The sequence below is a fragment of the Candoia aspera genome, chromosome 8 (genome assembly GCF_035149785.1).
Source record: "Candoia aspera isolate rCanAsp1 chromosome 8, rCanAsp1.hap2, whole genome shotgun sequence".
Lineage (NCBI taxonomy): Eukaryota > Metazoa > Chordata > Lepidosauria > Squamata > Boidae > Candoia > Candoia aspera.
The window spans coordinates 37,190,379-37,203,607 of record NC_086160.1 but is presented as its reverse complement, the minus strand read 5'-3'; the positions used below and the strand labels follow the sequence as shown (position 1 = coordinate 37,203,607).

Here is a 13,229-nt window from a genome sequence, read left to right as displayed (position 1 = left end):
ATTCGGGCAACTTCACATTAAAGAGGTAAGTTTCATTCTTTATGTTTAGTTTAAGAACACTGTTAATGCATATATTCAGGCCTACACATGAAACAAATATAATAATTTTGTAACTTGTGGCTTATATTTGAGCCTGAATGTGTAGGGGTTCCCTGAGGCCTGAAAAATATTTCAAGGGTTCCTCCAGGGTCAAAAGGTTGAGAAAGGCTGCTATAGATATTCATGCTAGAAACAGTAGGTACCTGCCAACATTGGCTTGGGACAGGCTGCTCGCCAGGCAAAATCTAACCCATTTTAACACCTAACAAGGCTTTTTTTTTCTTTTTTACTTTTCTTTTCTATCCAATTAACTCTTTTCCTTGCCTTAATTCTGTCCAGTTTTGTTCCTCTCTTTCTCTTTCTTTCTCTTCCCAGTACAGGTATGCCATTCTTTTACTGCCATCTCCATTCTGTTTTTCCTACTTTTTTTTTTTTCTGTTTCTCCTAGAAGGAGGGAGGGGAACATGTATTGGATGATGATGATGATGATGATGATGATTTTTATTATTAATTATTTGAATTTATTAGCTGCCCAACTCCAATAGACTCTGGATGGTCTACCTGACTCCTGAGAAAGAGGATACCTGAATTCCAACATGTATACATACATAAATATCTGAACATGTATGAAATCTCCAAATTTGTTTCAGTTAAAATTGGCAACCCTAGTTTAACAAGAAAGGGAGGATAGGATTATATTTGTGATTATACTTTTTTAAAATGTTCTCTCTGTTTTTCAGGGATTTGTCTAAAATTCAGAAAAATCATCCTTTGAGGTAAATATGTTCTATCAAAAACAAATTTAGGTGAAAATAGATTTCTCAAGATTGTACAGTCCATAACGCAGTATGTACGGATGTACGGACAGACATACATACAGACAGAATGAGGATATTACCTTTTGCTGGTTTAGAAGGGATTCGGATCACAGTAGGTTTCCGCACAACAGCTGGCTGAACTGCTTTCTCTTTTGCTGACTCAGCTTTAGATGGCAAGATGGTAAGATCTAAGAAAAAATATAAAACAGCATTTTATTCTGTTTCCATTCAAGACGAAACGTTACTAGCACTCGTAGAAATCTAGGGTTGTATGCTGAAGGAAATACCATAAAGTCTAAACTTTACAGTAAATTTCAATAAGGGAATTCTCACAGTTTAAGAGAGAAAAGGGGGGCCTTTCAAAACATTGCAAATGAGGATCAGATGGACATTTCAACCTTCTCTCTTAAGCGTAGCATCAGTCAATCAGTTATGGAATCCCAAAGAACTAAATTCAAACAACTCACACAGACCCCTCCATAATGGGCTCACTAAGAAATAAGGACTGATTTTTTAAGTTAGTTTACAAGATTTTGTAACCTAGCTCCTTTTTCCTTGCATTAAACTTGATTAATAAGGCCCTGTGTGAATCCTGCTTCCTTGGCCATGCACTGCTGTTAGGGGCTTGAGAACCTCCCTCTAAACAGAGCATTTCACTCACATTCATTCTCAGGGTTTCTTTTCCAATTTGCCTGAACACTCTTTGGCTGCTGAGCTTGCCTTTTTTTGGCATTTTGATGTTTTTTCTTGGTTTAATTATTATTTTTTACTTCCTATAAAGCTTTCCAAAACATAACATCTGTCACATTCAGATTCACACTGAAAGATTACAAAGGCCACTTTGCATTGCCAGTTATCTCATTTTTCAGTTCTGGATTGGCTCACAGCAACCTGACCATTACATTTCCCACAATGCCAATGAGATGATGCCAGTCCATATTCACAGGAATGACAGCCAGTTACTCAGACTGTGAACATACATTGAGAAGCATGTCTTCAATCATATAGAGCAAAGGGAAATGCACCAGCCCCTCTCTTTCCTGGGTAGGAAAATGTTTTATTCTTTTAAACTCAGATACAGAACTCTGGGGAGTTCCGGGGAGTATTTGTTGTGTTTAAGCTGGAAAAAAAAAGGAGGAGGGTACTGTATATTATCTTCCCAATACCTTTGATAAATGGCTGGAATTATCCTCACATGCTGGAAGACGTCCAGGGGAAAGAAGCAGAGGACTTTACTTCAGGATTCAGGTTATCGTTAAATAATAGGTAAATGTTTTACGTAGTAGCTATGTTACAGTTTTATTTAAATTGCTTCAATGAAATGCTATTTATATCTTTATACAAATTCAGTTATTGTATTTACTTCATTCTTTTATGCACACATGAGGTTGTGCATGAGGATGCTTCCTTTCAATTCTCTTCACACCACGTTTTTTTCTCTAAGAAATTTTTGGAATTCTGTAACTCAAAATATGGGGCAATTATAACAGATCAGTCTTCAGCAAAGGATAGTTACCTTGTCGTGGTGCTGGAGCTTGAGCACCTCAATGATGCCATGAGCTAAACCATGAAGGGCCACCCAAGACGGGAAGGTCATGACAGAGAGGTCAGACTAAATGCGATCCCTGGGGAAGGTAATGGCAACCCACCCCAGTATTCTTGCTGTGAGAACTAAATGGATCAGTACAACCAGAGATATACCATCGGTATACCATCGGAAGATGAGACCCCCAGGTCGGAAGATGGTCAAAATGCTACTGGGGAGGAACAGAGGATGAGTTCAACTAGCCCTAGATGTGATGACACAGCTAGCTCAAAGCCGAAAGGATGGCTAGCAGCCGACGGTGCTGGTGGTGAACGGCGAATCCGATGTTCTAAGGATCAACACACCATTGGAACCTGGAATGTAAGATCTATGAGCCAGGGCAAATTGGATGTGGTTATTGGTGAGATGTCAAGGTTAAAGATAGACATTTTGGGCGTCAGTGAACTGAAATGGACTGGAATGGGCCACTTCACATCAGATGACTACCAGATCTACTACTGTGGACAAGAGGACCCCAGAAGAAATGGAGTAGCCTTCATAATTAATAGTAAAGTGGCTAAGCAGTGCTTGGATACAATCCAAAAAACGATAGAATGATCTCAATTCAAATTCAGGGCAAGCCATCTAACATCACAGTGATCCAAATATACGCCCCAACCACAGATGCTGAAGAAGCTGAAGTAGAGCAGTTCTGTGAGGATCTGCAGCACCTACTGGACAACACACCTAAAAGATGTTATTTTCATCACGGGAGATGAGAATGCTAAGGTGGGCAGTCAAATGACACCTGGAACTACAGGTAAGCATGGCCTGGGAGAACAAAACGAAGCAGGACATAGGCTGATAGAATTTTGCCAAGACAACTCACTCTGCATAACAAACACTCTCTTCCAACAACCTAAGAGACGGCTTTATACATGGATTTCACCAGATGGACAACACCGAAATCAGATTGACTACATCCTTTGCAGCCAAAGGTGGCGGACATCTATACAGTCGGTAAAAACAAGGCCTGGAGCTGACTGTAGTTCAGATCACGAACTTCTTCTTGCACAATTTAGGATCAGACTAAAGAGATCAGGGAAGACTCACAGATCAGCTAGATATGAGCTCACTAATATTCCTAAGGAATATGCAGTGGAGGTGAAGAATAGATTTAAGGGACTGGACTTAGTAGATAGGGTCCCGGAAGAACTATGGACAGAAGTTCGCAGCATTGTTCAGGAGGCGGCAACAAAAAACATCCCAAAGAAAGAGAAAACCAAGAAGGCAAAATGGCTGTCTGCTGAGACACTAGAAGTAGCCCAAGAAAGAAGGAAAGCAAAAGGCAACAGTGATAGGGGGAGATATGCCCAATTAAATGCAAAATTCCAGAGGTTAGCCAGAAGAGATAAGGAATTATTTTTAAACAAGCAATGCGCGGAAGTGGAAGAAGACAATAGAATAGGAAGGACAAGAGACCTCTTCCAGAAAATTAGAACCATCGGAGGTAAATTCCAGGCAAAAATGGGCATGATCAAAAACAAAGATGGCAAGGACCTAACAGAAAAAGAAGAGATCAAGAAAAGGTGGCAAGAATATACAGAAGACCTGTATAGGAAGGATAACAATATCGGGGATAGCTTTGACGGTGTGGTCAGTGAGCTAGAGCCAGACATCCTGAAGAGTGAGGTTGAGTGGGCCTTAAGAAGCATTGCTAATAACAAGGCAGCAGGAGGTGACGGCATCCCAGCTGAACTGTTCAAAATCTTGCAAGATGATGCTGTCAAGGTAATGCATGCTATATGCCAGCAAATTTGAAAAACACAAGAATGGCCATCAGATTGGAAAAAATCCACTTATATCCCCATACCAAAAAAGGGAAACACTAAAGAATGTTCAAACTATCGAACAGTGGCACTCATTTCACATGCCAGTAAGGTAATGCTCAAGATCCTGCAAGGTAGACTTCAGCAATTCATGGAGCGAGAATTGCCAGATGTACAAGCTGGGTTTAGAAAAGGCAGAGGAACTAGGGACCAAAGTGCCAATATCCGCTGGATAATGGAAAAAGCCAGGGAGTTTCAGAAAAACATCTATTTCTGTTTTATTGACTATTCTAAAGCCTTTGACTGTGTGGACCATAACAAATTGTGGCAAGTTCTTAGCGGTATGGGGATACCAAGTCATCTTGTCTGCCTCCTGAAGAATCTGTATAACGACCAAGTAGCAACAGTAAGAACAGACCACGGAACAACGGACTGGTTTAAGATTGGGAAAGGAGTACGGCAGGGCTGTATACTCTCACCCTACCTATTCAACTTGTATGCAGAACACATCATGCAACATGCTGGGCTTGAGGAATCCAAGGCTGGAGTTAAAATCGCTGGAGGAAACATTAACAATCTCAGATATGCAGATGATACCACTTTGATGGCTGAAAGCGAAGAGGAACTGAGGAGCCTTATGATGAAGGTGAAAGAAGAAAGTGCAAAAGCTGGCTTGCAGCTAAACCTCAAAAAAAACAAGTTTATGGCAACCAGCTTGATTGATAACTGGCAAATAGAGGGAGAAAATGTAGAAGCAGTGAAAGACTTTGTATTCCTAGGTGCAAAGATTACTGCAGATGCTGACTGCAGTCAGGAAATCAGAAGACGCTTAATCCTTGGGAGAAGAGCAATGACAAATCTCAATAAAATAGTTAAAAGCAGAGACATCACACTGACAACAAAGGCCCGCATAGTTAAAGCAATGGTGTTCCCCGTAGTAACATATGGCTGCGAGAGCTGGACCATAAGGAAGGCTGAGAGAAGGAAGATCGATGCTTTTGAACTGTGGTGTTGGAGGAAAATTCTGAGAGTGCCTTGGACTGCAAGAAGATCAAACCAGTCCATCCTCCAGGAAATAAAGCCAGACTGCTCACTTGCGGGAATGATATTAAAGGCCAAACTGAAATACTTTGGCCACATAATGAGAAGACAGGACAGCCTGGAGAAGATGTTGATGCTAGGGAGAGTGGTGGGCAAAAGGAAGAGGGGCCGACCAAGGGCAAGGTGGATGGATGATATTCTAGAGGTGACGGACTTGTCCCTGGGGGAGCTGGGGGTGTTGACGACCGACAGGAAGCTCTGGCGTGGGCTGGTCCATGAAGTCACAAAGAGTCGGAAGCAACTAAACGAATAAACAACAACATAACAGATCAGTACTATCCTGTGGCCTGTCGGATTTTTTAGTTTAAACTATCTGCCAGCTGCTGTAATTTGTCAGCTCTGTACTCTAGCTCCTGCAACAATGAATATAGAAGTCAAAAGTTTATATAAATTTATATATACACACACAAACTTATTTTTTATTTACTCTTGTGAGATTGGTCTATCTCCAGGGTAGAAGTGGTGGTGGCGGCGGAGAGATGGAATGATACTACCTATAGTCACATACCTTGATTCCTAATGGCCAGGAGGTGCAATTACTTCCTTACTCTAATTTTTACCATTTTACTTGCCAACTCTGCCTCACACTGTAAGTTAAAGGGAGGATGCCAGGCCAGTCACCCCGCTGGGAAGAGAGGTGGTGGCAGCAGGAACTGCCAAGCCAGTATCCCAGGGCAGGAGATGGGGCCAGGGGAGAGGGAGATAAGAAAGTTTAGAGAGAGGATGTTTGAAATCTCCAGCCAAGCACCCTATGAGCTCAGCCTGCTTGCTACCACATGGATCACAACAAGCAGGAAAAACTATTCTGAGACTTATAGCTTTTCACTCCATGGCCAGTCACACTGATGAGATGGAAATAACTGAAGGAATAATGCCTGGTTTTAAACTCAGAAACTAGTTCTACAGTTTTTAAAGTAAATTGTAACCTTCACTCTTTGGCACCTAAATTAACCAGAGCTTCAGTAGAAAATCAGTTTAAGTACCATTTTACTGTTGTATAAACAAAGAACAGTTGGTCTATTTTTAAAAGTCTTTCTATAAACATTGTTAAACATAATGAGATTTCTCCTTTGACCAGGACTCTTGCTATCCACAATGTAAATTGTGAATTATTGAAAGTCTTTCATAAATCAATATGTAAAACTGTATTTCTAGTATACACAGATCTTCACAGACATAGCCTCTTGCAAACAAACAGCTAATGTTCTTGTGCTAAAAATTTACTGAGGCTAATAAACTAATGATTAGTTTAAACCAGCTAATTATTAGGATCAATATGCTCCACTTATGCTTCTAGTAACAATAATTAGCATATTAAATTTCAAAAGTGCTCACAGTGATTCCCAGCACTACAATCACCCTTGCAACAATTTGGGTTTGAAATGTAAACTCATACACACATATATATTTAGCTCTTAACCTCTCTGCTACACTAGCTCTTCAATACCAGGGAAATGTTAGAGTGTGAGACCTCAAATTTAGTATTTTTTTATGCAAGCTTTATGAAAGTCTACCAAAAAAAAAATTGAAATGAATGTCAAAAAATCAACCATAGGTCACTTCCTGTTTCTTCTGTTCAATTACCAACTGTTGTAAAAGTATATTCTGAAGAAGGGTAATTCTGTCAGTATTTGAAACAACTAAAATTTCATAATGAAAAATGAAGAGAAGATCAAATATTTATAAACTTTAATGAGAAAGGAAGGATTTGGGAAATTGGAAAGCAAATTATTATGAAATATACCAAGGCAAAAATGCACGTGCTTATGCCCTGATAATAATCCGAAAAAAGATTAAGAATTTATTATTATACTGTGTAGTATAATATATATTATACAATATTATATATTGTCTTTCCCTCCCCTTCAGATGTGCAAAATAGTAGAAGGGTTCCAGATAGATAAGCAACCAAAGCAATGAGAATTGTGATAGCATGTCTACACTGAATAGAACAGAAAGAACAACACCATTCACACTAGCATATACATACATATATGATAAACCTAAATAAAAGCACAAGAAAAATTAGATACATATATGACAACACCTTATGTTATAAACCAGCTTCTTTACTTTGTAGAATACCTACTTGAGCGAAGTACTGCGATTGTTTGTATGCTACAGCAATATTCTTTCTAATGCATTAGAATGATTACTCAAGGACCATTGTTGTTTATTCGTTTAGTCGCTTCCGACTCTTCGTGACTTCATGGACCAGCCCACGCCAGAGCTTCCTGTCGGTCGTCAACACCCCCAGCTCCCCCAGGGACGAGTCCGTCACCTCTAGAATATCATCCATCCATCTTGCCCTTGGTCGGCCCCTCTTCCTTTTGCCTTCCACTCTCCCTAGCATCAGCATCTTCTCCAGGGTGTCCTGTCTTCTCATTATGTGGCCAAAGTATTTCAGTTTTGCCTTTAATATCATTCCCTCAAGTGAGCAGTCTGGCTTTATTTCCTGGAGGATGGACTGGTTGGATCTTCTTGCAGTCCAAGGCACTCTCAGAATTTTCCTCCAACACCACAGTTCAAAAGCATCGATCTTCCTTCGCTCAGCCTTCCTTATGGTCCAGCTCTCGCAGCCATATGTTACTACAGGGAACACCATTGCTTTAACTATGCGGGCCTTTGTTGTCAGTGTGATGTTTCTGCTCTTAACTATTTTATCGAGATTTGTCATTGCTCTTCTTCCAAGGATTAAGCGTCTTCTGATTTCCTGACTGCAGTCAGCATCTGCAGTAATCTTTGCACCTAGGAATACAAAGTCTTTCACTGCTTCTACATTTTCTCCCTCTATTTGCCAGTTATCAATCAAGCTGGTTGCCATAATCTTGGTTTTTTTGAGGTTTAGCTGCAAACCAGCTTTTGCACTTTCTTCTTTCACCTTCATCATAAGGCTCCTCAGTTCCTCTTCACTTTCAGCCATCAAAGTGGTATCATCTGCATATCTGAGATTGTTAATGTTTCTTCCAGAGATTTTAACTCCAGCCTTGGATTCCTCAAGGCCAGCTTGTCGCATGATGTGTTCTGCATACAAGTTGAATAGGTAGGGTGAGAGTATACAGCCCTGCCGTACTCCTTTCCCAATCTTAAACCAGTCTGTTGTTCCGTGGTCTGTTCTTACTGTTGCTACTTGGTCGTTATACAGATTCTTCAGGAGGCATACAAGATGACTTGGTATCCCCATACCACTAAGAACTTGCCACAATTTGTTATGGTCCACACAGTCAAAGGCTTTAGAATAGTCAATAAAACAGAAATAGATGTTTTTCTGAAACTCTCTGGCTTTTTCCATTATCCAGCGGATATTGGCAATTTGGTCTCTAGTTCCTCTGCCTTTTCTAAACCCAGCTTGTACGTCTGGCAATTCTCGCTCCATGAACTGCTGAAGTCTACCTTGCAGGATCTTGAGCATTACCTTACTGGCATGTGAAATGAGTGCCACTGTTCGATAGTTTGAACATTCTTTAGTGTTTCCCTTTTTTGGTATGGGGATATAAATTGATTTTTTCCAGTCTGATGGCCATTCTTGTGTTTTCCAAATTTGCTGGCATATAGCATGCATTACCTTGACAGCATCATCTTGCAAGATTTTGAACAGTTCAGCTGGGATGCCGTCGTCTCCTGTTGCCTTGTTATTAGCAATGCTTCTTAAGGCCCACTCAACCTCACTCTTCAGGATGTCTGGCTCTAGCTCACCGACCACACTGTCAAAGCTATCCCCGATATTGTTATCCTTCCTATACAGGTCTTCTGTATATTCTTGCCACCTTTTCTTGATCTCTTCTTCTTCTGTTAGGTCCTTGCCATCTTTGTTTTTGATCATACCCATTTTTGCCTGGAATTTACCTCTGATGGTTCTAATTTTCTGGAAGAGGTCTCTTGTCCTTCCTATTCTATTGTCTTCTTCCACTTCCGCGCATTGCTTGTTTAAAAATAATTCCTTATCTCTTCTGGCTAACCTCTGGAATTTTGCATTTAATTGGGCATATCTCCCCCTATCACTGTTGCCTTTTGCTTTCCTTCTTTCTTGGGCTACTTCTAGTGTCTCAGCAGACAGCCATTTTGCCTTCTTGGTTTTCTCTTTCTTTGGGATGTATTTTGTTGCCGCCTCCTGAACAATGCTGCCAACTTCTGTCCATAGTTCTTCCGGGACCCTATCTACTAAGTCCAGTCCCTTAAATCTATTCTTCACCTCCACTGCATATTCCTTAGGAATATTAGTGAGCTCATATCTAGCTGATCTGTGGGTCTTCCCTAATCTCTTTAGTCTGATCCTAAATTGTGCAAGAAGAAGTTCGTGATCTGAACTACAGTCAGCTCCAGGCCTTGTTTTTACCGACTGTACAGATGTCCGCCACCTTTGGCTGCAAAGGATGTAATCAATCTGATTTCGGTGTTGTCCATCTGGTGAAGTCCATGTATAAAGCCGTCTCTTAGGTTGTTGGAAGAGAGTGTTTGTTATGCAGAGTGAATTGTCTTGGCAAAATTCTATCAGCCTGTGTCCTGCTTCGTTTTGTTCTCCCAGGCCATACTTACCTGTAATTCGAGGTGTCATTTGACTGCCCACCTTAGCATTCCAGTCTCCTGTGATGAAAATAACATCTCTTTTAGGCGTGTTGTCCAGTAGGTGCTGCAGATCCTCATAGAACTGCTCTACTTCAGCTTCTTCAGCATTTGTGGTTGGGGCGTATATTTGGATCACTGTGATGTTAGATGGCTTGCCCTGAATTCGAATTGAGATCATTCTATCGTTTTTTGGGTTGTATCCAAGCACTGCTTTAGCCACTTTACTATTAATTATGAAGGCTACTCCATTTCTTCTGTGGTCCTCTTGTCCGCAGTAGTAGATCTGGTGGTCATTTGATGTGAAGTGGCCCATTCCAGTCCATTTCAGTTCACTGACGCCCAGAATGTCTATCTTTAATCTTGACATCTCACCAATAACCACATCCAATTTGCCCTGGCTCATAGATCTTACATTCCAGGTTCCGATGGTGTGTTGATCCTTAGAACATCGGATTCGCCGTTCACCACCAGCACCGTCGGCCGCTAGCCGTCCTCTCGGCTTTGAGCTAGCTGCGTCATCACGTCTGGGGCTAGTTGAGCTCATCCTCTGTTCCTCCCCAGTAGCATTTTGACCATCTTCCGACCTGGGGGTCTCATCTTCCGATGGTATACCGACATATCTCTGGTTGTACTGATCCATTTAGTTTTCACGGCAAGAATACTGAGGTGGGTTGCCATTACCTTCCCCAGGGATCGCATTTAGTCTGACCTCTCTGTCATGACCTTCCCGTCTTGGGTGGCCCTTCACGGTTTAGCTCATGGCATCATTGAGGTGCTCAAGCTCCAGCACCACGACAAGGTAACGATCCTTTGCTGAAGTCAAGGACCATACTTTATTCATATTTATATAGTATGTCAGTGAGAGCATGGAAAGCTAATTCTACACTGAAACATTTATAGAAGCTTCTTGCAATTTAAATACTCTTAGATGTGGCAATAGTATTCTCAAAACAACTCATTCCTTTGCTGCAATTCAAGCATGGGTTTTCTAAGAAATCAAAGATAAAGAGGGCCCATCATACTACAGCTTCCTTAAAGTTAAGTGCACAAACCATTCCTGGTTGTAATCTGGCAGCCTATCTGGGGTCTTCAACATACTGTAATCCAAATTAATAGCATCTACCTTTATCACATTTCTGTTACCTTGCGGCAGAGAGGTTTGAGGTATTGACAAATAAACCAAAATCCAGTAATCCTGCAAACCCACTATTTGAAGGCTAAAGCCAAATAGGAATAATATTTAATAGGCACTGATTTGATACCATAGTTCTCAACTGGAAAACTCACCAGTGCATCTGTCCAAATCCATTATAGACTGATATATTTACACGTGAAGGTCAGAAATGAATGAATGTTGATTGATTTCATAGTTTTTACAAACATACTAATGTTGCTATTAAAAATGCACCTCCATGTACTATACAACCTGAAACCATTTTTACAAAAGATCATTTTCTCTTTTTAAATCTTACCTGATTCTGACTGAGAACCTTCTTGAAGATTTCTGACTGTGTTAGAAGATAAATCATCATCATCAAAGCTGATCAGATCTCCTTCTGCAGAACTAATATTTTGTGTTGGAGATGCTACAACATCGCTTGGAAAACAGTCCACTGGGGATCTAAAGGCATTTGACTGGGCAGCTATGGAGAGTTTGGGAACAGTACTTGTTGGTTTCAGGGGAAGCACAGGAAAAGAAGGACTTTCAAAAGAGACTGACTTCTTGGGAACAAGTGGCCTAGGAGCAGGAATGGGAAGTTTTCTCTGTCCATCAGTATTCTCCAATGCTGACCTGCTTCCCGAATTAAGGAGCCCATTGCTATTACTCTTTACAGTCATTGATGTTGGTTTCTTTGGCAATTCAGGCTTGGTTATAATATTGCTCCCAACTTCCTGAGACTGAAGGGGCTTCTCTTGGGAGATGGCTTTTTGTTTGTTTTCTGTCCAAGACTCCCACTCTCCTGATGCTCTGCTAACTCCTGGCTTTGGTGCCACCACAGGCTTTTTTGCACTAATTATAGGTTTGGGGCCTAATGAGCGTGGAGATACTTCTGGTTTCTTGCTTAGTCCTGAAGTGTCAACGGTCCCTTGCATTTCAAATGATTTAATCTGTGATAATACGTTACTTTGGTTCTTGTCTGTATCCATGCTGTCTATTACTATATGACTGTCCTTAAGGCTATCATCTAATAGGAACATCAAATGATTGGATAACTCATCCCTTTCACTCCTTGACTGGCTTGTTTGTTCCTGATTGTTTGCTTGATTGTCTTTAGCCACAGGTTTCAGGTTGCCTTTTGATCTTGGTTTTGGCACAGGACATATCACAGCATTAGACTTCTCCTGAGATGTCTGGTCTTCTAAGATAACTAAGAGTTGTTCATTTTGGGGAGGACTGCTGTTTAGCAGAGATGAAGAAGGTCTAGGTGGCTTCTGAGAAATATGTATAGCTGTAAAAAGTAATGTACATATCCAGCAGGTTTTACTGAAAGATTGCAACATCAAAGAGCCTGTTAGACTAATTATTTTTAAAATATATATTGCATAGGGCTCCCAAGCAGTCATAGAATCAGTTCTGTTCTCTGCAGAATATGATATCAGTGCTAAGAGCAAACAGATTATAAAATTATTTTAACATAAGAACCTATAGAAATTGTATATTGTGATCAAGCATATTTTTGAAAAAGTATGCAAAAGTTATCTTTCAAACTTTGGTCAGAATCTGCTAAAATAACTGTACCATAAACACCAATAAAACATGCTTCAGAAGTACTTTTACCCTAGAGTCCCTCCCACCAGCCTGGATTTTACATTTCTCTTGGATTTTATTTATTTATTGTGTTTTATCATAATTGTTTTATGTGATTTTAATGTTTATGTTTTATGTGGGATTTTATTGTAAACAGCCCAGAGTCCCTCTTCTGGGGGAGATGGGCGGTGGCTAAATGTGAGTAATAAATAAATAAATATATATATATATGCAAATATAGTTGATTAAACATTCACAGGCTAAGATTTATCTAATTTGGTAAGAGCTTTAATTTAGCTATAGCTTAACTAAGCATGTTTATATATTTTTTTCCTCTTATATCTTAACCAGATAGGACTTTTAAATTGCCTGTGCATTAGTAGTTTTGTTGCTGGTAAATACTTTGGTAAATAAGATTCTATAGGCACTTTTGGTCATTTCAATAACCCTAATGGAAGACTATCTTCTATATACATAACATTGGTGGGCTGTTTTATTGGTGGGACAGGAGACATGTTGTGGATTTTTTTTATAACAGTGTTGATTTGTACACCTTCAGGAGTCATTTGATTGGTGCACTATAGAAATTTTGTAAATAAATA

General features: G+C 40.2%; 1 protein-coding gene across 3 annotated transcripts in view; it reads right to left on the bottom strand.

The window, feature by feature from the left end:
- SH3D19 (SH3 domain containing 19) overlaps positions 1-13,229 on the bottom strand; it is an 81,984-nt gene that overhangs the window by 31,197 nt on the left and 37,558 nt on the right. For all 3 annotated transcript variants that reach the window (XM_063310206.1, XM_063310205.1, XM_063310207.1), the window contains 2 exons: positions 11,351-12,328; positions 938-1,045 (listed from right to left, as the gene is read on the bottom strand). In XM_063310206.1, the coding sequence (XP_063166276.1) occupies positions 938-1,045; positions 11,351-12,328 (1,086 nt within the window). The remainder of the gene's footprint in view (positions 1-937; positions 1,046-11,350; positions 12,329-13,229) is intronic.